The sequence below is a fragment of the Oncorhynchus tshawytscha genome, linkage group LG24 (genome assembly GCF_018296145.1).
Source record: "Oncorhynchus tshawytscha isolate Ot180627B linkage group LG24, Otsh_v2.0, whole genome shotgun sequence".
Lineage (NCBI taxonomy): Eukaryota > Metazoa > Chordata > Actinopteri > Salmoniformes > Salmonidae > Oncorhynchus > Oncorhynchus tshawytscha.
The window spans coordinates 8,779,957-8,806,114 of NC_056452.1; the positions used below are offsets into that span (position 1 = coordinate 8,779,957).

Here is a 26,158-nt window from a genome sequence, read left to right on the forward strand (position 1 = left end):
ACGTTCAGAGAACATTCTAAGCATTCCATTATTGCAATCGACAAAAATATCTTCTATCTAGCTGTGAGTTTAGGTGTGTTGGACACGCCCAGCTGATCTTAATGACTGTTTGTTTCCTTTTAAATGGGATCTGTTTGAATAGACCAGGGATTTCCAACCCTGTTCCTGGAGCGCTACCGTTTTATAGGTTTTCGCTCCAACGCTAATCTAGCACACCTGATTCTAGTAATTAGCTGTCTGATAAGCTGAATCAGGTTAGTTTCAACTGGGGTTGGAGCGAAAACCAACAGGCGTTTAGCTCTCCAGGAACAGGGAACAGTTTGCATAAAAAAACATCTCATGCTAGCTCCATTCTGGTGGCGCAGTGGAGTAATTCCATAGACAGAGAACAGAAGAGCATAGGTTCATATCGCACTGATGCCATGTCACAATAAAAAAGACGTGTCGCATGATTAATGCCTATCTGTGGTTGGAGTCCAAAAAAGATAACCCAAAATAAGCTAGCAGTGTTATTAAGTCTTATTGAAACATTCAGTGAAAGTTAAGATATATAAAAATAATAATTCAAAATAACCTAACATTTCCATTGTCAAAATGTTAATAACATTTTCTCAGAACCTCCCTGCAACATAAAAATAAATGTTCCCAGAACAGGCAACACTTTCACTGCTGTTTTCAGAACGTTAAACAACTTTCAGATTTACGGTCAGGAAATGTATGGCTTCGTTCCCACAACTTCCAAGGAACCAAATGTGCTAGCTGGGCATGTAGTGATTCACAGCTCTGAGACATTGAAAACCTGGGCTGGGTGGGGTGTTCTAAGGAGGGAAGCAAAGGCCATGTGAGGACTCCCAGGTTGCGTCCTGATTGTCTACCCTTCTCCCCAAGTGTGCACTTCTCATCATGAATAAAACAATCTTAGATTGATGTAAGTATTGGCTGGAGAGAGATTCCACCATTTTTTCAATTCTTGACTAGAAGTGTGCAAGTATACACTTGGATAAAAGGGCAGAGAATTGTGACGTAGTCTCTAGGGGTTGTCTTCACTTGTTATTCCTCCAGAATCACACAAACTGACATACAGCTAAGTGAGGGCAAACTTGGGAGAATCTCAATTGTATATCCGTGATCTAGGGACGGAGAACACAAGGATTTAAGGAAATACAATTGAAATCCAACTTAACTTATTGGATAATGCTGTTAAATCAGATGTTTGGTCTGAATTTATGGTAGATGGGACTAAGATCAAGTGTTTTCGAGGCTGTAGTCATGGTTGCACTTCCTTGCAAAATACGTAATTCATTAAATATGGGGCGGCAGGTAGCCTAGTGGTTAGTGCGTTGGGTTGCTGGATCGAATCCCCGAGCTGACAAGGTAAAAATCTGTCATTCTGCCCCTGAACAACCCACTGTTCCCCAGTAGGCCGTCATTGTAAATAAGAATTTGTTCTTAACTGACTTGCCTAGTTAAATGAAGGTTAAATAAATAATGTATTCTATTAGCAATGGTGTAAAGTACTTAAGTAAAAATACTTTAAAGTACTACTTAAGTCATTTTTTTATGTATCTGTACTTTAATTTACAATTAATATTTTTGCCAACTTTTCCTTTTACTTCACTACAGTCAAGCATCGATAAAAATGTCACCAGAATAATACCCTCTATTTATTGGAAAGGAGCATCAAGATCACCTTGCACTTTCACAACCCTGTAAAGTTCATCGTAACGTAACTCATCTGTAGCCTAATAAACTGCATTTGGAGGACCACACACCATGTCATCGCGTGACTCCAAGTTTACTTTATTTTGATGGTTGTTATATCAATATTTCCACTGCCATTTCTCGCATAATTAATTTTACCGACACAAAAAGATCCCACCATTTTGAACGAACAAATGATCTGTTAGCATTTATAAAATTGTATCAAAACTACCTGTTATTGTTTTTTATACGGTATGGCTTTAATCGCAAAAAAACTGTAGATAGAAACGTGGTTAATGATTTTTTGATATGCATCTCCCATTTGGCATGTCGCTTGTGATGTGGTTCACAGCAGCACTGACGGATGTGTTCCATCTGTGACAACTGCATTGGAGTTTAGAATGACCCTTAACCCCCTTTTTGTTCCATGCTGGCTGAAGACCTAGCTAGCCAGTAACTAGCTAACACCAGACAGAGATGAAAGGCACATTTTGGCACCAGCAGAGTAGCTATCTAGCTACATAAACCACGCCCCTCAGAAACCATGCCTTCACCAATGTTGGTTACAAGGTGGTAGTTATTTAAATTAGGTGAGAGATTATCATGTTACCATTGGTGTATTAAAATGAGAGTTAAGGTGATGTCACCTTGTCCTAGATTTCTGCCTAAATAAACATACCCAAAAGTAACTACTATTCATGTGTAATTACATGATTCTGACATGCAAAAACTTGGTATATTTGTAAAGTACTTAAGTAAAAATACTTCAAAGTACTACTTAATTAAGTAGTTTTTGGGGTTATCTTTACTTTACGATTTATATTTTTGACAACTTTTACTTCACTACAGTCCTAAAGAAAATGCTGTACCTTTTACTCCATACATTTTCCCTGACACCCAACAGTACTCGTTACATCATGAATGCTTAGCAAGACAGAAAATGGTCCAATTCGCACACTTATCAAGAGATCATCCCTACTGCCTCTGATCTGGCGGACTCACTAAACACAAATGCTTTGTTTTTAAATGATGTTGGAGTGTGACCCTGTCTATCTGTAAATAAAATACAAATTGTGCCGTCTGGTTTGCTTAATATAAGGATTTTTTTGTTATTTGTACTTTTACTTTTGATACTTAAGTATATTTTAGCAACTACATTTACTTTTGATACTTAAGTATATTTAAAACCAAATACTTTAAAACTTGTACTCAAGTAGTATTTTACTGCGTGACTTACTTTTACTTGAGTCATTTTCTATTAAGGTATCTTTACTTCTACTCAAGTATGAGAATTGAGTACTTTTTCCACCACTGTCTATTAGTATGGATTTTAAGGATGTTTTCTTTGACCTTGAGTTCAGAAAGGGGATCAATGGGAATTGATTATAATGTGGGAGCATTACAAAAGGGGATTCTAATGATTTTAATGATTCCTATGTTTTGTCTAGACGGGCCAGTCGAGGTGGTGGGAGCAGGAGATCCCCATGGAGGGAGCAATTGCCAAGGGCGAGCTGATCACCCACAACCTGACGGAACTCATCAAGCCCGAGGCCTACCTGGTCCGCCTTACCCCCATCACACGCTTCGGAGAGGGAGACTCCACAGACAGAATCATCAGATACAGTGGTGAGCAGAAATCATTCTGTCTAGTTGGACTGTACATAATAGATGCTGTGTTTGCTCACAATGTTGTATTGTAGTATACTAATGGACTTGACCCTCAGCATTGTACAGACTATGTTCTTCAGTAGGGACTAGCATGGCCATGTATGTGCACAATTGAGTATTGTATTGTTGTATATTGTACACAATGTATGTGACCCTCAGCATTGTACTGTAAAGACAGAATGTTCTTCAGTAAGGACGAGCGCCATATGTAACATGGGCACAATGTTCTATGTAGACCAGGGGTGTCAAACATATGGCAGGCTGGTTTGCGTAAAACAAAACAAAAAAAATGGGGGGGGGGGACAAACTCAATATACTTTAAAATGACCAAAACCAAATCTGTGTCGAAATGATAATGGACCTACATTCATACAGTTTGTCGACTGTGTCCAGCTCGCTAATAATCAACTAAAGGAAAGATGGAGAGTCAGTGAGTGTCAACAATTACATTTAAAAAAATGGATAGAGGACTATGTTTTTTAAATTTTGATGGCGTGGAAATGTAACACATTTTCAGTGTGGCCCTCCGGACCTCATTGAAGACCATATGCGTACCCGGAAGAAAATGTATTTTGACACCCCTGATGTAGACTATTAGCAGTGATTACTAGGTCCTATCCTAGCCCTGTATGGATGTTGTCATAATTACACAGTCATGTAAACATGGCTTGAAGAAAATATCACAGTAAGAGCCACTCAGACACTGTCATATTTTGTGAGTATTATATGATAATAGGGACCCCTACTGGTTGGGAAAATATAATTACATAGGTCACTGACTGAGTAAAAGTGTTCATATTTAAAATGAGGAAGTAAAGCATTAAAATGAAGTCGACGGGCAGACAAACTTAAAAGTATCAGGAGTCATCCATGAAGGATTTCAGCCGAGGGTACAAACTTAAAGGAATTGTGAATGAATTGCAATTTTAATGTAGTTGGGGGGGTGGATTTTAATTACCCATCTGTTATTACTGGTCTTTATGTAGACAACATTCCACACCAGAGAAGAATCATTGTCTATTTAACTAGTGTTTATCTATCTTTCACTCTCATTTACTGTTTTGTCTCAATCCATCCTCTTTTTGGTACATTCTTACAAAGGGAATGAAAAGAGCCACAGAAAATGTCTGCCCAATCCACCTGTTCAACAAATGAACTCCTTTCAAGACTGGACAAAAGGCTGCGGAATCAGAATTACAGCCTGAGCATTGCTTTAATGCTTCAACACCAACACAGATGGAAGCCCTTGTAGTGCAGCACAAGAAACAATTCTGTCCAGGTTTTGAGACCTTTTTCTCCCAGGCATGAATAGCCTGGGTCTATGCTAGTTCCACCCTTTGAAATCCACACCCTTTGAAATCCACGCCTGGTGCAAACCTACAGCTGTCAGCCCTAGCATGTGAAGTATGCACGCACGCACACAGCCAGCTAGTTCCACCCCATAGAAACACAAAATTACATTCTGGTGACGAGTTGCTCTGACTAGCAAGCAAACACAGTTCACTGACCTTCTGCACTAATTAGATGCTTCCAGCCTATTTAATCTAATTATGTGTTCTCTGCGCCCAGGTGAGGTGAGGTAATAGCAGCACTAGAGTGCATTGCTCTCCATCCACCCACTGATTATCCTGTTCTTAGGGGGGAGTATGCTATATGTTCCATTTCAGAGGTCTGAAACTCCCGGCCCTCGGCCCACATCAGTGCTTATTTGTGGCCTGCAGACCTGTAGTTTGAGACGATGCTATATGCTGTATCCATGTTATGGTTGTTGCCCATACTGACAGGCACGCCTGACTTGACATTTTAACCTCTACTCTACGGTCTCCTCTTAACAGTGTTTAAGGTCCCGTGTGACCATAGGTTGTGGTGCAACTACGACATCAGGACTCAAACGGTCGCCGTTGAAGCAGTGACACACTTAACTCATCAGTGTACAGTTTTAAGCCCATGGTAAAGCACATTTTATTGTATACAGGAATGTCTATACTGTAATGACCAGTATGAGACCCTTATACTCCTCATACAATTATTTAGGCTATATTAAACTCTCCAAATACAATTTATACAACCACTAAGGACATTGGTAAGGGAATGTTTGTAAGTTAATGTACGACTATTCCCTTACTCCCCTATTAAGACTGACTTGTGACTTATTGAGATTAATATTCATCTTTGAATATGCCTGTTGGTTCTCCTTTCAATGAGTTTGTCTCATAGAGATATTAAGCCGGCAGTTACGACCTGTGGCAAAGGTTGAGTTGTGTTTGTTAAACAAGGTTTGCAATGGCTGCAGTTCAAATGCATGCTCGGATGGTGCCAAACAAATTGGCAAACCAATGGAGGAAAATATAATTGCTCAGTCATCTCATATTATACAATAAAATGCTCAAAACTCACACACACACTAAGGGCCTGTTGATAACATTTATTTGAATATGAGAGAAAACATTGTTACACATGATTGTTCACATAAGATGATACCGTGACCTGAAATATTGAGATTTATTTTCGTGTTTTTCTCCAGTGATACAACATTGTACTTCAATGATTTGCAGATTTTCTGACAATCAATAGATGATTCCTCCAAATGTATCTGACCTGAAATGTTTAATCTCCGTCTGCATGAGGTGCATCAAGATTACACAAAGCACACTAACATCAAATGACCTCTTTTTGCATATTTGTTAATTTTATAAACCAGAACCTGGATACTGTTTTAATCACTACAGTTTAAAATCTGAGGAGTGCCTTGAATTACATTTGGTTACACCTGTGTAGCAAGACTTTACACTGTAATTACCCTTCTAACAACATTGTATTAACTTGTTATTATATTATACATTAGTTTTATTATACATTATACATTATAAACTGCATTTTAATTGCATGAGGAAATATCGATGAGCTCCTCCAAAGGGCACCTACAAACTTGTTCCCAAACTTTCCTGCCTTTGTTTATTCCTTGACACTGTACACAGGCTCTTAAACTAAGAAATTACACTGAGCTTGATGACAAAACCATTAGTTGGTTTAGCATCAGATAGGCTACTGCTGTACATCATTAGAAAACGTTAGATACCATATTAGTTGTATATCACCGGGCAGAGCTTAAGTTGCTGTGATCATAGATCAGAAACATTGCTTGGTGAAGGAGGCCTTTGAAAGCAAGCTAGACAGGGAGATTATTGCAAGTAGCCTATATAGGGAATACAGCAATAAGTTATTGCACTTTTCAGAATCATTGTCTTATATCAGATTATTTTATTTTTTATGTAACCTTTATTTAAGTAGGCAAGTCAGTTAAGAACTGGGCCAATTTTGCGCCGTCCTATGGGACTCCCAATCACAGCCGGTTGTGATACAGCCTGGAATATAAACCAGGGTGTCTGTAGTGATGCCTCAAGCACTGAGGTGGAGTGCCTTAGACCGCTGTGCCACTCTGTGCCACTCGGGTGCCCAGATAGATCTTCTATTCTGCCAGTATTTCTGGAGGTTGACCATGTGCATGACAACTAGCTTAAATGTGTCCATTAGCTTGCTAAAGTAATTGTTAGCTAGTCACTTCATATGAATAGGAAGCTAACCTGTACACATTCAATGCTGAACACCAAATGCTTCCTCCATAAGCTAGCTAGAAAGCTTCTTTAGCAACATTATTTTATCACAATAAAGCCGCTAGCGCAGCCTGTTCTGCCACGAATCAGTAGCTTCCCGTCAGCTCATTTGCTGCTGCACTCAACTGACCCCAATGTTAGTGGTTGCAAATAATTTTAGCAGGGCCTAGCCACAACTTTGTTTTTATTTTCTTGAAAATTGAATTGGAAAGTATTAAATCCCTGTCATGTCATTTTGCTATCTATTCTGCCTATTTCATATATAGTCATACAAGGGCGCAGTGATATAAAAAAAATAGGAACTATGTTTTCATTTTTGAATGGCAGATGCTCTGTAAATCCCCAAATTTTGTTCACCTACCAACCAGTAAGAATTCCGGCTCTCACAGACCTGTTAGTTTTTCTTTAAAAAGCCCTCCTGTTCTCCACTCATTACCTGTATTAACTGCACCTGTTTGAACTTGTTACCTGTATAATAGACACCTGTCCACACACTCAATCAAACAGACTCCAACCTCTTCACAATGGCCAAGACCAGAGAGCTGTATAAGGACATCAGGGATAAAATTGTAGACCTGCACAAGGCAGGGATGGGCTACAGGACAATAGGCAAGCAGCTTGGTGAGAAGGCAACAACTGTTGGCGCAATTATTAGAAAATGGAAGAAGTTCAAGATGATGGTCAATCACCCTCGGTCTGGGGCTCCCTGCAAGGTCTCACCTCGTGGGGCATCAATGATCATGAGGAAGGTGAGGGATCAGCCCAGAACTACACGGCAGGACCTGGTCAATGACCTGAAGAGAGCTGGGACCACAGTCTCAAAGAAAACCATGAGTAACACACTACGCCGTCATGTATTAAAATCCTGCAGCCACGCAAGGTCCCCCTGCTCAAGCCGGCGCATGTCCAGGCCCGTCTGAAGTTTGCCAATGACCATCTGGATGATACAGAGGAGGAATGAGAGAAGGTCATGTGGTCTGATGAGACAAAAATTTAGCTTTTTGGTCTAAACTCCACTCGCCGTGTTTGGAGGAAGAAGAAGGATGAGTACAACTCCAAGAACACCATCCCAACCGTAATTCTTTGGGGATGCTTTTCTGCAAAGGTGACAGGACGACTGCACTGTATTGATAGGAGGATGGATGGGGCCATGTATTGCGAGATCTTGGCCAACAACCTCCTTCCCTCAGTAAGAGCATTGAAGATGGGTCGTGGCTGGGTCTTCCAGCATGACAGCGACCCGAAACACACAGCCAGGTCTAGCCAGTCTCCAGACCTGAACCCAATAGAATATCTTTGGAGGGAGCTGAAAGTCCGTATTGCCCGGCGACATCACCGAAACCTGAAGGATCTGGAGAAGGTCTGTGTGGAGGAGTGAGCCAAAATCCCTGCTGTAGTTTGTGCAAACCTGGTCAAGAACTACAGGAAACGTATGATCTCTGTAATTGCAAACCAAGGTTTATGTACCAAATATTAAATTCAGCTTTTCTGATGTATCAAATACTTATGTCATGCAATAAAATGCAAACAAATTACTTAAAAATCATACAATGTGATTTTCTTGATTTTTGTTTTAGATTACGTCTCTCACAGTTGAAGTGTACCTATAATAAAAATGACAGACCTCTACATGCTTTGTAAGTAGGAAAACTTGCAAAATAGGCAGTGTATCAAATACTTGTTCTCCCCACTTTATGTACAGTAGCATACTAGCATTGCACCTTTCGATTCCAACGTGCAGTGGCACTGCGTACAATTGTGTCCTCTGGATAACAGCATTCAAGGCCCGAGGACATGCCTGGGCAGCCACTTCAGTGTGATACACTGGATCATCTTTCATAACCACAAGTGTTGGTGTTAGAGTTACAGTATGTGTTTTTCTCTGAGCAACTTTAGCCTCAAGAATTGTGTTTACTTCTTGTTCACACTGTAAATATTATACAGCAGCTGTTTGATACAGAAAACAAGGATATTCAGATGGTCTCATGAAGTGACGCCTACAAGAGAAAAGCAGAATGTACAAAAACATGAATTTTTTATGTACTCTTACGAAAACGTGTTTGTGCAACTACCTAAGTCTTCCAGATATGTAGTCTATCCTACACGGCGAGCGAAAGAGAGATGCACCAATTTTAATCTGTATTTAACGATGTTGATAAAATGTGCGTTTTCCACCATCGCCTACCAGCCTATTTCCTCCCTACACCCCTCCCTGCCTCTGTAGTCCTAATTGCTGTCTTGCTGCACCGAGTGCACAGAGCCTATCAATTAGAGTCAGTGCTAATGCAGAGCATGTTTCCAAACTAGCAGCACCTGCTCCTCTCCACCAAGGCGACGTCCTCCTCACTCAATTTGGAAACAGCTGGGTGGTTTAGTAGTGGGGGAAGTGGAACTTCCCGATGCATAATTGGCTTCAATATTGCAGCTCTGAAAGGGGGAAAACTATGTAAAAAATGGGCAAATAATGAAAATCTGATGCGATTTGCCACAAAACCACCCAGCCACACCTCCATATTATACAGTTGCCCAAATGACAATAATTTGATGCCGGCGCATGCATTTTCATATTTTAATCCTCAATATGAAATAAGTCAATTGGCGGTTCTCTTTACAATGGGATCATTTCTATGCGATTTATTTTGTACAGACGTCATTTTAATAATAGCAGCTTCTTCCCTTGAACATCTGCTGTTGTTTTTGTTTTTTGAATGTGTTATTGTTTTTGCGTTCTGGTCATATCAGGCAGCTAACTAAGAATTTGTTCTTAACTGACTTACCTAGTTAAATAAAGGTCAAATAAATATCTGATAATTCATCATTAGTCTATTCAATGGGCCTCTGGCTGTACTTTTTAAATTTGACCTTTATTTAACTAGGCAAGTCAGTTAAGAACAAATTCTTATTTTCAATAACAGCCTAGGAACAGTGGGTTAACTGCCTGTTCAGGGGCAGAACGACAGATTTGTACCTTGTCAGCTCGGGTGTTTGAACTTGCAACCTACCGGTTACTAGTCCAATGCTCTAACCGCTAGGCTACCCTGCCGCCCCTACTTCTCTTGGGCCGCACTGATCTGTTACACCACCAAATGGACACTCTGTTTACTCTAGTGCAAATGGCTCACCATGAAAGTTTACAGCCTGAATACATCTCCCAAACTCCTACTGTGCTCGAAGAATGCTTTAGATTTGTTTCTGGGAGTTGATTGGTTGAAATTGGGATCAATTTCAGGTCAACTATCTCCACGGCACATTGTTGCGAAACCTCTGCCCGGCAGGCAGTTCTGATCCCTCATTGGGATTGGGGAAGGACTCAGCAGCTGTTCCTGGCGAGCGCAGATAGGGAAGGTGGTGAATTAAATTAAGAAAGATGCAGGTCTGTATAGTTCACTTGAGCCTTCCATTAGACCTCTGCAGTATATAAGCCCTCTCTCTCTCCAGATGATAAGAGGGAATGATGGCACCTCACTACTCCCTTGTACTTTGCTGCAAATTAGACTGCGGGGACAAACAAAGTAGTTGTTCATTTTTATATTTCCACATAACACATTTAAAGAGAGTAGAAATGAAGTCTTAAACACAGGCATTCCTTTCAGAAGTTTGAACACCTAAATGATTTACGTCTATTTTGTTTTTGCTTTCAGCACCAGTCAACTCTCACTTGAGTAAGTATCACTCCTATGAATGCTATGACTACCTTAGACATTTTGATCGAAATATTTAATAAGCCAAGCCAACGATAATGTTTTAGTTAACACAGGCCATAGATAAATACAAAGAAGTGAAGAGTAATGCACAGTTAATTAATGTTAATCATCAATCGCAATACACAGGTCCAATATTATTACCTATTAATACATTCTTCATAATGCATTAAGCCCCTTTTGCATTAAGCCCCTTTTGTAATCTGTAGTAACATGTTTGAAAATGCATAACATCTATTTTTCCTGACCTGTGCAGTACCATCTAAATGTATTCTCTGTGTGTCTTCCCCACCAGGAGAGTTCCAGTGCAGCTTTGAAGATGAGGCCGTGTGTATGTTCACCCAAGACAAGACGGATGACTTTGACTGGACCCGACACAGCGCCGCCACCAGAGACACCAAGTACACGCCCAACACCGGGCCCAGCAGTGACCGAGCGGGCTCCAAGCAAGGTTAGCACACACACAAATATACACACACACATGCACACTCTTACCCAAGAAACTAATTTCAACTAATTTCTCCATTCTGTTCTGCTCTCATGTAGTGGACAATAATGGGATGACATATCAGGAATTGGTTATTGCAAAATCGCGTTGCTGATCATTTGCAACTAACGTTGGTACATTCTAAAATTTGATCGCCAAATCTATAATTGTTGTTTGACATTTCTAAGGGACGATGTATACAAATGGACTGGCTGACACCAGACCATGTGGCACAATCAAGCTTTTAACTCTCATTGAGTCCCACCACGTTAAAATACGTTTTTGCTTAGTTTTGAGTGATCGCGCTGATTGGTTATGACACTCATCAGTTGTAAAGCAAGGGGGGCGGTTCTCGTGGCTGAGTGTGTGGGTATTTGGTGAGTAAGAGAGACACGGAGGAGAGCCATCCACTGTAAAAGCACAGCCCCCTTCATTATCGACGTTTCATGCCGACAACATCAAAGAGCCTCCCCAGACTCTGGAGTCAGCCTCAGTCTGTCACTTTAGCCATGCAAGTATACAAGTGCATTAATGTAGAAAACATTTCAAGAACATTTATGCAGGTGTCAAATTGTTGAATGGAATCCATATTTGAAACCATGTTTGAAATATACTTAGTATTCTCTACATCAGTGGTCACCAACCGGTCGATCAAAGCATTCCTAGTCGATCACCAAACATTTCTGTAGAAAAGCCAATGATGGCTTGGTGTTTTTATTGGTGTTGCACTGTTGGCGGTAGGTGCGCTTGATTCAGGAGCCCTGCGTACCAGGTAGGAAAAGTGTTACCATTTCATTTGTCTGAAAAGACAAACTCCACATACCCGGCGGATCGGGAGCTCTGTGGCTAAATCGAGTGAATGGTCATACAACTCGGAATTCCAAGTCGGAAACAAGGGTACCTTTCTAGCCCTGACTCTCTGACCTGAAGATGATTTCACCTAGTTTTTTTTTGTTCCGAGTTGTCTTGAAAGCACCATGACCATCAGTCCAGTAAAATAAAAAAGGAATAATTTCAATTTATGCCCAGCTGTGCCTCGCAAGTGCTACACCAACTGGTCTATTTTGTTATAAAAGCTAAAGTTTTAAAATATTATGTGGTCTGAGAAGAACAATATTGGCAGGCATATAGCCAATATGCTGGGATAATGTTTGAGGCCTACTGCACAAATGTAATTCCTACAGAACTGTTTTTAATTAGGTTAATGTTACATTTTCTAAGTAAAAAAATCTGAGCTTGCTTTTGACTGCGAAATTGATCTTGACTCAGAAAAGCTAGGTGACCACTACTCTACATGTTACCTGTGTCATTCCACCAATTCAGTGCCTTTTGTGAAGTGTAACTTGGTCATTTCATCTTATTTTAACATTGTCATAAAGAACACTTTCATCTTCGTAAAAAAACTAGTTTTCCCATTCCAAATTACAAAGTGCCTATTAAGTGCCAAAAAAGGTTGACCATATCAGGGTTGACGATTTCTTCTTAAATCAGTCATAAAGTCCATTGTGACAGAGGGAATGGAAACGTGTTGTGTGCAACAGGGAGTGGCAATTGAATGCAAGCTTCACAAAAAAAAAGTTGTTACTGTTAAAACATTTCTAGCCTGTCTATCTACGTGCTATGCCCGTCCCACTCAGTTTTCCACCACAAAAGACCAGAAAACGGCTATGAACCAGCTGCTTTTACTGTGATTTGATGATTAGATGTTATTTTAAAAAACAATAGTTTCACCATATTAAAATGAGAGTTAAGTTCACGTAACAAGGTAGACTTTAAAATCAGGGACAGATGTCAATGAATCACTAATCACAAAAAAATCACAATAAAAAAGATCTTCAGAAATTACAGTCAAAGCAACAAAATAACTAACGCTTTACAATAATGGTGAAACTTGGAGAAGTTTTGGGAGTGGATGGGTTCAAATCTACCTTGAAGTGACACTGACAGGGTTGACGGAAGGATGTCAAAATGCTACATTTAGCAAGCCTTTATTCATGTTAAAATGATTTATTGAATTCTCCAGTCTAGTGGAAGGCTAGCAAATACAAATGTACCAAATATTAATAAAATGCAAATTAATTTCTTAAAAATCATACAATGTGATTTTCTGGATTTTTGTTTTAGATTCCGTCTCTCACAGTTGAAGTGTACCTATGATTAAAAAAATTACAGACCTCTACATGCTTTGTAAGTAGGAAAACCTGCAAAATCGGCAGTGTTCTCAGTGTATCAAATACTGTATATGATGCAGTTATAATGCTTTGTTAGACTTGTCATGCTAGTTAGTTTTCTTTGCAGTTCCCATTTGTACCTTTTTTTTCTGGAATTGGGTATGCTTCCCTGCTGTATAGTACCACTTCACCTGCCTCCATCTCCTCCTCCTCTTTGTGCTCTGTCTCTATAGGGTGTGTGTGAGCCGTGATGGACATCTGCAGTGCCGTGGGCAGCATTATGAAATTTGAGTGTCTGTCACTACCTGCCCATCGACGACCGCCTGAGGGAGCTAGCAGTAGCCATTCCCCCAAAAGTAGAATCAATTCCACAATTCCATCCACTTGTTAAATGCCAAAAGCCCCAGCCGTTAAAATAAACCAAATAAATGGTGGGATTACTCGGGATACATTTGTTTAAGTGTTTTAGGGCATTTTACGATGGATAATGTCATAAATAATGCATTGCTTTACAATGAAACACGAGGCTCAAAGTTTCCCAGGCCGTTTGTTTTTCTTTCAGTTCAAGTCATCTGCTTTTTGAATTCCCAACATAACTTGCTCTAAGAAGATGAAACTCTTTTTATCTGATTGGTATCCACAGAGCAAGCCAGTTTTATGGATTGCACTGTACACAATTTCAACTTTTCATCTCCCTTGTCAGAAAATTGCAGTGCAGTGTTCAGAAAACTCTCCCAATACCACAACAGTTTATGGACTGCTAACGGCATATGCCTTAGCTACAGTTTTGTAGCAGTTATTATAGAGAGGTGAACTCTGCCGTTTGGTTTTCAATTCTAATGGTCTCTCAAAAAGTATGATGTAATGTTTAATCAGTGTTGTTTTGCTATCATACGGGTTTCTACATGGACATTGATTGTTGTTTTTCCAACATACAGGTTTCTACATGTACATTGAGACGTCTCGACCTCGCCTGGAGGGAGAAAAGGCTCGACTGTTGACCCCCACATTCAACGTCGCCCACAAAAGTCCCTATGGGACTGTGACTGCCGCTCCCACCTACTGCTTTGGCTTCTACTACCATATGTATGGGAAACACATAGGTAAGGTGCAACTAGTGAAGGGATCATCAACTATATTCAGCCGGGGGTGTTTTTTTTCGTTCTTTTTTTTTCTTGAGCATATGGGGGCCGGAATATAGAGCTGAAGTCGGAAGTTTACATACACCTTAGCCAAATACATTTGAACTCAGTTTTTCACAATTCCTGACATTCCTCCTATTAAAAATTCCCTGTCTTAGGTCAGTTAGGATCACCACTTTATTTTAAGAATGTGAAATGTCAGAATAATAGTAGAGATAATTATTTATTTCAGCTTTTATTGCTTTCATCACATTCCCAGTGTGTCAGAAGTTTACATACACTCAATTAGTATTTGGTAGCATTGCCTTTAAATTGTTTAACTTAGGGTAAAATTTTTTGAGTGGCCTTCCACAAGCTTCCCACAATAAGTTGGGTGAATTTTGGCCCATTCCTCCTGACAGAGCTGGTGTAACTCAGTCAGTTTTGTAGGCCTCCTTATTCGCACACGCTTTTTTCATTTCTGCCCACAAATATTCTATAGGGTTGAGGTCAGGGATTTGTGATGGCCACTCCAATACCTTGACTTTGTTGTCCTTTAGCCATTTTGCCACAGCTTTGGAAGTATGCTTGTCCATTTGGAAGACCCATTTGCGACAAAGCTTTAACTTCCTAACTGATGTATTGAGATGTTGCTTCAATATATCTACATAATTTTCCTCGTGATGCCATCTATTTTGTGAAGTGCACCAGTCCCTTCTGCAGCAAAGCAGCCCCACAACATGATGCTGCCACCCCCATACTGGGATGGAGTTCTTCGGCTTGCAAGCCTCCCCCTTTATCCTCCAAACATAACGATGGTCATTATGGCCAAACAGTTCTATTTTTGTTTCATCAGACCAGGGGACATTTCTCCAAAAAGTACGATCTTTGTCCCCACGTGCAGTTGCAAACCGTAGTCTGGCTTTTTTAAGGCGGTTTTGGAGCATGTGGCTTCTTCCTTGCAGAACGGCCTTTCAGGTTATGTCGATAAAGGACTAATTTTACTGTGGATATAGATACTTTTGTACCTGTTTGTACATCCAGCATCTTCACAAGGTCCTTTACTGTTGTTCTGGGATTGATTTACGCTTTTCGTCTCTAGGAGACAGAACGCGTCTCCTTTCTGAGCAGCTGTGTGGTCCCATGGTGCTATAGTTTGTTAACTAGAAATGTGTGGAGTGGTTGAAAAAATGAGTTTTAATGACTATGTAAACTTCTGACTTCAACTGCAATTCCAAAATATTTGTGGACTGCAAATTGACCCAAACAATATCATATTTCTAACATTGCTTACATTGTATGTGATCATATATATCTCTCTATTATTGTGTGGGAATACACTTCCCATTTACATAAAATCACCCACATGCCAAATGCCAGTTGTGGAACAGTGCCTTAGTGCTATTAGGAATGAAATGTACACTACACAAAAATATGTGAACACCTCTTCAAATGAGTGGATTTGGCTTTTCAGCCACACCCGTTGCTGCAGGTGTATAAAATCGAGCACACAGACTTGCGATCTCCATAGCCCAACATTGGCAGTAAAATGGCCTTACTGAAGAGCTCAGTGACTATAAACGTGGCACCGTCATAGGATGCCATCTTTAGAGTGCATTCTCTAGAGTGATAAATCATGCTACACCACCTGGCAGTCCGACGGACAAATCTGGATTTGGCGTATGAAGGAATAATGGTATGAGGCTGTTTTTCATGGTTTGTGATAGGCCCCTTAGTTACAATGAATGGAAATCTTCTCACAACAGCATACAATAACATTCTGGATGATTCTGTGCTTCCAACTTTGTGGCAATAGTTTGGGGAAGGCCCTTTCCTGTTTCAGCTTGACAATGCCCCCATACACAAAGTGAGGTCCATACAGAAATGGTTTGTCGAGATTGGTGTGGAAGAACTTGATTGGCCTGCACAGAGCCCTGACCTCAACCCCATCAACACCTTTGGGATGTATTTGAACGCCTGACTGTGAGCCAGGCCTAATCACCCAACATCAGTGCCCGACCTCACTAATTATCTTGTGGCTGAATGGAAGAAAGTCTCCAACATCTAGTGGAAAGCCTTCCCAGAAGATTGGAGGCTGTTATAGCAGCAAAGAGGGACCAACTCCATATTAATGCCCATGATTTTGGAATGAGATGTTCAACGAGTAGGTGTCTACATACTTTTGGTAATGTAGTGTAAATTACAAGGATTAATGCAAATTCTGCATTGTAGCTATTTCATCAGGCAAATCTAGCATAAAGTGTGTTTGATTTGTTAAGTACACACCTGAGAGCTTTCCATTAGCATCTACTTGCAATCAAATCCCCTATTTCCCTGTTCGGTACCTCCCTGATGATTAGATACGTGTTTGCTTACCACTCAAGTTGTACTCCCACCTTTCTTTTTTAATTCGACAACCACTCAGTAACACTTCCATACTGGAATATGTGAAGCCCCCCAGGCATTGGTGGAAATGGAAATTGAACACTACACAAGAAAAAAACTCAATTTCTGGGTGTTTACAAACCTTCCATTTTGAATATTAATAACCTTATCATCCATCAAAATCTAGTCAGGCTCCCCTGCTTCTGTCGCCAAGGTTGCCTTCTCACACCCTGCTCATGCCCTCCTGTTTTTGCGGTGTCAGACAGTTGCACCTGAGCGATGGGTGTGTCCTCTGACCTGCCAGACATGCCTGCAACTTAAATTTTCTGCTCCGCAAAGCTGTCGGGATTCTGAATAGGACGTGTCAACCTAATCCACGCAGGTCTCAATGGGCCCTCTCTTTCTCTGCTTGCTCAGCCTCAGAAACCAGCAGCCGGAGTCAAAAATGGCTGACGGCATGTCCTTCTTTCCTGTCTTTCTTTTTTCATTGGTTTCCGTTAGAGAAAGAAAGGCAACCTGCAGAATGAGTGTGTGCAGAATGAGTGAGTGAGTGGTGGAGAGACTTTGAGTTCTCATTTGAAGTAGTGGGTATTTTCAGGGATCTGTCGTTGTTTCTTTTTGATCATCCAGTGAGATCCACTTAAGGCTCCCCTCACAGGGATGTAGCATATTGTAGCTGACGGCTCGTCTAGTTTGGCCTCTGAGCACTCTCTTTGGCATCTCCTCGTTTGCACTGGGGGAAAAAACATACAAGATTTAAATCTCATGATCATCCCCTGAGAAGTAAATTATGTTAGCAAATTCATACATTCCACTCAGTAAAAGCCACACTCAATAAGGGAAGGTTAATGTGTAGACCCCTTGAGACATGTAGTATTTGCAGTAATGAGCTTTTATGTGTTTTGTTAATAGTATAAGGTCATACATTAATGATGTGTTACGTCTCAACACATAAGGATAAGTGCTGCCATGATGAGGCCATATATGATCGAGGATATCAGACCTGGGTTCCAATTGTACTTGAAATCTTTCAAATACTGAAGCTGTGCTTGATTGAGCTGGCCATGTTGTCCATAAAGTGCATGATGTTTTCTCCTCTAGGGGCGTTGAACGCGTACCTACGGCAGAAGGGCCACTCAGGCTCAGACAGTTCCTTGTGGAACTTGGTCGGGAACCAAGGGGACCGATGGAAGCAAGCCAAAGTCAACATCCACCCAATAGCCTCTTTCCAGGTGGGTACAACTCTTTGGGAGGAGCAGTGGGTCACCAATGCAGAACTATGGTGGCCCTAAGGTACAAAACTGCCTTGATCTGTGCTTCCCCCCTTATGCCATGTCTTATATAAACATTTGTCCTATATATTTTGCTATAGTATATGTTTCACAGAATGAGCCATTGAGTTAGTAGCAGTAAGACATTTAAGCAGTTGGTGTAAACACGTTTTGTTTTTGTCTGTCTTATCCCATTTTGGTAGTTGGTTCTGGAAGGAATTCGTGGTCCGGGTATAGAAGGCGATATCGCCATAGATGATGTCACCATTGAGGAAGGAGAATGTAAAGACCCTCCACCCAACAGTAAGTGCTTTTTTTTGTTTATACCTGGGAATTCATGACAACCATGGACCTATACATCATCCAGAACCAATCAACCATGAAGAGGCAAGGCTTATAATAACATATACATTCATATTATTCCTCTTGGGAACTAAAATTCAAGGACTGAGAGAGCTCTATTGTTAGCTCTCTCACATTTGCTCTCCAAGAGTACAGCTATGCCGCTGTATTTTTCATTTTTCTTTATGGATGTTTCAGGTATCGTCAGTGAAATGACATTTTAGAGGGAATGATCGAACAGCTGCTTTTAAATGTTATGCAAGCCAGAAAATGTTACTGTCTTGTTGACCTGAAAAAGATAGATGTTTAATGCAATGGAACATTTTATTTTACTCATTACTTATATTACTTAAGGTAATGGCTTTTTGAATCACGTTAAGTATCCTCCCAAATGGAAGATATCAGCAACTCCCATGAAATATTAGACATTAGATGCTTTCTCACTTGTACACTTGAGACTGTTGGCTGGGTCTCTTTGCTGATAAACAAGGTTCAGTGAAAATACTACCAAAAAATGTACAAATGATCATGTTTAATGAACCTCTTAACTGTTTGATGAATTGTCTTATACTTCATGTACAGTTGAAGTCGGAAGTTTGCATACTCTTAGGTCGGAGTCACTAAAACTTATTTTTCAACCACTTCACAAATTTCACTTATAATTCACTGTATCACAATTCCAGTGGGTCAGAAGTTTACATACACTAAGTTGACTGTGCCTTTAAACAGCTTGGAAAATTCCAGAAAATGATGGCATGGCTTTAGAAGCTTCTGATAAGCTAATTGACAACATTTGAGTCAATTGGAGGTGTATCTGTGGATGTATTTCAAGGCCTACCTTCAAAGTCAGAGCCTCTTTGCTTGACATCATGGGAAAATCAAAAGAAATCAACCCAGACCTCAGAAAAAAATTGTAGACCACCACAAGTCTGGTTCATCATTGGGAGCAATTTCCAAATGCCTGAAGGTACCATGTTCATCTGTACAAACAATAGTACGCAAGTATAAGCACCATGGGACCACGCAGCCGTCATACTGCTCAGGAAGGAGACGCGTTCTGTGGCCTAGAGATGAACGTACTTTGGTGCAAAAAGTGCAAATCAATCCCAGAACAACAGAAAAAGACCTTGTGAAGATGCTAGAGGAAACCTGGACAAAAGTATCTATATCCACAGTAAAACGAGTCCTATATCGACATTACCTGAAAGGCCACTCAGCAAGGAAGAAGCCACTGCTCCAAAACCGCCATAAAAAAGCCAGACTACAGTTTGCAACTACACATGGGGACAAATATTGTACTTTTTGGAGAAATGTCCTCTCTGGTCTGATGAAACAATACTGTTTGGCCATAATGATCATTATGTTTGGAGGAAAAATGGGGAGGATGGAAAATGATGTGGATATTGAAGCAACATCTCAAGACATCAGTCAGGAAGTTAAAGCTTGGTCGCAAATGGGTCTTCCAAATGGACAATGACCCCAAGCATACTTCCAAAGTTGTGGCAAGATGGCTTAAGGACAACAAAGTCGAGGTGTTGGAGTGGCCATCACAAAGCCTTGACCTCAATCCCATAGAACATTTGTGGGCAGAACTGAAAAAGCATGTGCAAGCAAAGAGGCCTACAAACCTGACTGAGTTACACCAGCTCTGTCAGGAGCAATGGGCCATAATTCACCCAACTTATTGTGGAAGGCTAATCAAAACGTTTGACCCAAGTTAAACAATTCAAAGGCAATGCTACCAAATACTAATTGAGTGTATATAAACTTCTGACCCACTGGGAATGTGATGAAAGAAATAAAAGCGGAAATAAATCATTCTCTCTGCTATTTTTCTGACATTTCACATTCTTAAAATGGTGATCCTAACTGACCTAAGACAGAGAATTTTTACTAGTATTAAATGTCAGGAATTGTATGTAAACTTCCGACTTCCACTGTATTTCAGCAGTAAGTAGACAGCATACTTGTGGATGAGCTGCCTCTGAAGTATTGTGGTACTACATTGGGAGAAATCACACCACATCTACAGTGCTGTGAAAAAGTATTTGCCCCTTTCTAATTTTCTCTACTTTTGCATATTTTGCATATAGTGTGATGGTTTGGGGATGCCTCGGGACCTGGACGACTTGCCTTAATAGAAGGAAACATGAATTCTGCTCTGTATCAGAGAATTCTACAGGAGAATGTCAGGCCATCCGTCTGTGAGCTGAAGCTGAAGTGCAGCTGGGTCATGCAGCAATACAATGATCCAAAACACACAATTAAGTCTAAATGAAAATGGCTTAAAAACAACACCTTTTATGTTTTGGAATGGCCTAGTCAAAGTCCAAACCTAATCCCAATTGATGTTGTGGCAGGACTTGAAACGAGCAGTTCATGCTTGAAAACACAAAAATGGCATTGAGTTAAAGCAGTTCTGCATGGAAGAGTGGGCCAAATTTCCTCCACAGCAATCTGAGAGACTGATCAACATCTACAGGAAGCATTTGGTTGTTGTCATTGCAGCAAAGGTGGTACAACCAGTTATTGATTGTAGTTGTTGATCAGAGGGCAATTACTTTTTCACACAGGGGAATTGGGTGTTGCATAACTTTTTTAAATAAATAGAATATATATATTGTTGTTATTTGTAAACTCAGGTTCCCTTTATCTAATATTAGGTTTTCGTTGAAGATGTGATAACATTCAATGTCAAAAATATGCAAAAATAGAGATAATCAGAAAGGGGGCAAATAGTTTTTCATGGCACTGTACATGCCAGAGTCTCCTCCAGGGAGCAAGAGTATGGTCCTCCTCAGAACAACTAAAAACAATTAAATGTGTTGAAAAGTCTTCCGTAAATCAAACATAGAATCGTACACGTTCCCCACACATCATCCCATTAGCTCAATGAAAAAGGATCATGCTCCCTAGATTATCTAAGTCACCAGCTTTCTTTCTCTATCCCTACAGATCTAAGGTCACTGTCTCCTCCTACCACGCCCCATATATGGCAGTTCTTGGTCACCCTGACCCTGGTGTTTGTGGACCTTCAGAGGTGACCCCTCTCTCCCAGGAGGAGCAACCTGATGTCGGCCCAACCCCCGTGGAAGAGTTTGCAGACTTGGACTGTCCAAACCCCAAAAACTACCAAAGATTCACTCCTTTTCAGTCTGCAGGAGAGCAGCAGCCCAGCACTGGTCTAGGGTGGAGCATGAAGGAAACAAAAAAACTCAGTTCATCCGGATTTTTCTGAAATATGCACAGAGTGCACTCCAAGGTCAAGATGGAGAATCGAGCTCTCCATAGTCTCTGTATTAGGGACTCCAGTTCATCATTTTTTCTGCAGCTGAAGCAATCGAGGCAGAGTATGGGTACATTTCTGTAAAGCACAAGGACGCATGGTGTGGTTCCATGTATCATTAAATGGGCCACAGAATGATGATAATTGATTTGTGTGGAAGAGTTTGATTTTATGTTAACAGTATGTTGAGAAATTTACAAAATTCGTTCAACAACCCCCAAAGCTATTTTATGAATGAATATGAATAGAGGCTAGTAATTCCTCTGGGTTGTGGCTTTTCACCTCTCTTAAAACTTGGAGGCTGCCTATGGTCGGATTCATCAAAATGTGCATAAACAAACACATTTGCATACTTTCTACCCAGAGGCTAGAATTTGACTGCTTGGTGCATTATATGTATATCTGTAAGTCAATTCATCATAATTATTTCTTTGTCTGTTCTTTTTTCCCCCTTTTCTTTCTCTCTTCAAGGTTTGCGTAAGGTTGGTTTCATTACAATGTGCATACACTTGTTCGCTAGGTTACTCTATTATGCAGTAGCTGAACTACGGTGCATTGTATGCCTCATGTGTAATCAACCTCTAGACTCCGCGTAGTCAAAGCACTATGAGATTGAGAACTTAGATCCTTTCGATGTACTGTAGGGGCTTCTCTGTGTCCCACCTGCCCTAAAATTTCAGAAGGTGATTTAATAAACAGGGACATGACACATCTTTCTTTCATTACGTAAAAGGGATTGACGAGGGATTATTGTGTTTTTCCCTCCCTTAAGTACTCTAGGCTTTTTTAACAATAGTAATTGCAATCAAATGAAACTTTATTTGTCACATGCGCCGAATACAACAAGTGTAGACTTTACTGTGAAATGCTTACTTACAAGCCCTTAACCAACAGTGCGTCCAAGAAGAAGAACATATTTACCAAGTAGACTAAAATAAAAATTAACACAATATGAATAACAGTAACGAGGCTGGGGGCACCGGTACCGAGTCAGTGTGCGGGGGTTCAGGCTAGTCGAGGTAGTCTGTACATGCAGGTGGGGGCGAAGTGACTATGCATAGGTAACAAACAAACAGCGAGTAGCAGCAGTGTACAAAGGGAGGGGGGTCAACGTAAATTGTCCGGGGGCGATTTTGTGAATTGTTCAGCATGGCTTGGGGGTAGAAGCTGTTGAGGAGCCTTTTGGTCCTAGACTTGGCGCTCCGGTACCGCTTGCCGTGCGATAGCAGAGAAAACAGTCAAGAACAAGCCCTTTATATGAAAGGTGATTGAGCTTCTATCCTCATATCTCTTTTTTTAGTTAGCCATTATCTAGCTAAGCTTCTCGATTGGAGCCTTCTTTCTCCTTTCACCTCCTGACCAATCATAATTTAGTCAGGTCAAGTCATATGTGGTGCTTAAAGACCAGAGCAGTGTGTATTCCAATGCCCTCTGAATCATCCTCCTGTAACATACCTTACTTTAATGGCATTGGAGGAAATTCAAGCTCATTTGAATTTAGGTTGTAGTAGTTTGACTCGCTCTCCTTCTTGTAACTGCCAAGATTAACACCCGTTTCCAATAGAAGTCATTAATTTGACCTTTGATTTCAGCATGGCTCCATAAAGCACATAAAAATAGGTGCAAAAAAGAAAAACATTGAATGTCAACACGCTTTCTCTCCCTGCATGAGTTGCTCATTGATCAGGATACAGTTCCCATACAGGCTTTCGGCAGTCTTTTGGAAGGTTACTTTATGAGCAGTCAAAAGAGCAGTTTTTGCATCTTTTGGTCATATCTCAACAGCTAGTCCTCTCGGGATAAGATAAGGCACTGCTGTCTGACATGAAATCAAGTGCCTTCAGACTTAGTGGAAATTCTCATGAATGGAAAAACCAACATGGGCTATTTTACCGTTCAAGCATTTGCACCGTAGGCACATTTTATAGAGAGAAGAAAATTATGTGATCTGCAGCTAACTCCCATTGCCATACAGCTCGTTTATTTTGACCTAGGAAATGACTTACTACCATTGACAGTCCAGGCTTTTTGAGTGGGACTTGTGCTCGAGCGGAGGAAGGATGGTGGCCCAGCTTTGTCAGAGTGACTGAGTGAGAACGGGGAGCTCTTGAAAAAAAAATGGCCTCTGACAAAAAAACTACTTGGAGGAAGGGATGCTTTTGAAGTCTCCCCATTAATTTCAACTGGACCTGCTGAGAAAAATAAATTTTTGCTACGATGTCCAAGGACTTGTGAAAGGAGGACCTTTCAGGTGTGACTCTTACGGCTGATAATGGACTTGGTTTACCTGGGTGTTTTTCAGTCAATTGGATCAGACTGTCTGGTTCTCACAGACCTACATATTTTAGTACTCAAATGAGAGTGTAACTCAACTCTACTTTTACAGAAACTGTAAAAACATTGGAACTACCTGAGACCATGAGTCACCTTAACCAGCTGGTTTTTGAAAATAATTATTGTAAAATTACTCTACTATTGTTCGTAACAATGTTTTTGGGGAAGGTTTTACATTTCCCATTTTATTTTATTGGGGTATTTTTTGTTTTCTGATTCCTTTTCTTTACAGAATAATCATAAACAAGCTAATCAATTTAAGCTAATCAATATAAGCTAATCAATTTGCTAAACACCCCAGCGCAAAAGATTTCATAAGAAACCATTTGTCAGCATTCATATAAAAACCACAAGATGACACAAAACGGAATACAAACTGATTTTCACAAAGATTTAGGCATTTACATTTCCTCTCAGCGACCTGTTAAAATACATGTTCTTCCCTGTTCAATTAAATTATTTATGTAAATCATAGCATGTGTGGTCAGTCACTTTTAATAATGAAAAATAAAAAAATATATTGATTTGTTATAACTTCCATTCCCCCATGTCTCTCAATTCAATATTTTATTACATTGTTTATCTACAAATTTGTAATTAACAACTAACCCATGACTACTTGTGTTATTTCAAAGGAATGGTAAAATAAAAATGTTCAGGCAAATTGCTCTCTCCGCACTTACAGTGAAATGGAACTTGACAACCCCCCCCCTCCATTGCTTCTGGTCCTCTCTGTCATTTTCTACGTAACTACCACCAGCAAACGGATTTTATTAGAGAAATTCATTGCTTTTTAATGTATGTTGATTTTTTTTGTTCTACCCCAGGCTACCATCTTGTCTTCAATGAGCCAATCAAGTGTTTAAATTCTACCCAAAAGAAAACCCATATATTGTACAGCAGGTTTCAATAGGGATTTTAACTCAATAATGGATTTCCTCTAATGGGAACAAAATACATGTATTATTTGAGGTAATCGTTTTCTTGACAACAACACCCACAGAACAGAACTTTGTCTAAATGTATCAGAATGCTTTTATTTTTTATACAACTATAATTATCTGCAATAGACTTCCTGTCATAATTTGGATTTGATTTCCCAGATGATTACATCGCATAATTATGAATAAATATACATTAAATGTAGTTTTCCATCTCTGTTATTTTATTAGACAACAGTTTGTTGTCAGAGAGATGATCAGTAATATTTCACCACTTTGTTACTCATCACGAGAAAAGATGTCTTTGTAGAATGTGTCTGGAAGTGAGTTGATGAGAGAGATGTATTTATTATTTACAGTGATATATAAAAATACAACTGAATATGAACAAATCGTTCTGTTTCAGTAGATTTTGTTAGTTGTCACAATTATTTGATTCTCAGAAAGCTTCTTTACACCTGATTGCTGTTTTCCGACCACAGCCACCCTTACAACTTCTGTTGACTTTCATGATATGTTTTTACTGTCCCTTGGCCTCTGGTTAGGCCCTGCTAAACATTTAAATATTTATATCATACAGTGTAAGCCATGGGGATACCTAACCGACTTTACCTTGAGTTGTAATGCAATGTGTGTACTGTACAACGTGTGTTCTTTCCATTCAAAGATTGTTTATGTATTCAGTAAGTAAACCATCTCTCCAGAGCCACCAGGCAAAGCGTCTTCTCTCGGTGCAGATGAGATGGACACGTTTCACATCTGGCCAGGAGGGCACCCATCTGCAGGTGCATCTGCTCCCAGGTACAGTACAAAGACTTCCTCATGCATATTAGCCAGTGAACATATTGTCCCATTGATACCTAGTCTAGTATGCAAAAGTTTACCTGAATGTTCTAAAAGTGTGAACACAGGAGGTTTTAGATTGGGGGAGTTTCGCACTTACCAGTATGTGGATGACCCTTGAGTCTAAAGGGTTTGACAGGATTTAAATATTTTTCATAGCCACGATCACAGTTGAGCCACACTACTGTTTATCTGACACTGACTTGTCTAACACTGTACATGTTGAAGAAAACCTGGGTTCAAATAGTATTTGAAACCTAATTCAAAATATATTTTTTAATTAAGCTGTGCTC

General features: G+C 40.1%; 1 protein-coding gene across 1 annotated transcript in view; it reads left to right on the top strand.

Annotated features, from left to right (window-relative positions):
- LOC112256400 (MAM domain-containing glycosylphosphatidylinositol anchor protein 2) overlaps positions 1-24,615 on the top strand; it is a 211,505-nt gene extending 186,890 nt beyond the window's left edge. Inside the window, exons 11-17 of the mRNA XM_024429645.2 lie at positions 3,150-3,327; positions 10,625-10,645; positions 10,980-11,135; positions 14,281-14,445; positions 17,950-18,080; positions 18,323-18,422; positions 21,417-24,615. Coding sequence (XP_024285413.1) covers positions 3,150-3,327; positions 10,625-10,645; positions 10,980-11,135; positions 14,281-14,445; positions 17,950-18,080; positions 18,323-18,422; positions 21,417-21,505 — 840 coding nt within the window. The 3' untranslated portion in view covers positions 21,506-24,615. The remainder of the gene's footprint in view (positions 1-3,149; positions 3,328-10,624; positions 10,646-10,979; positions 11,136-14,280; positions 14,446-17,949; positions 18,081-18,322; positions 18,423-21,416) is intronic.
- The last annotated feature ends 1,543 nt before the right edge of the window (positions 24,616-26,158 follow it).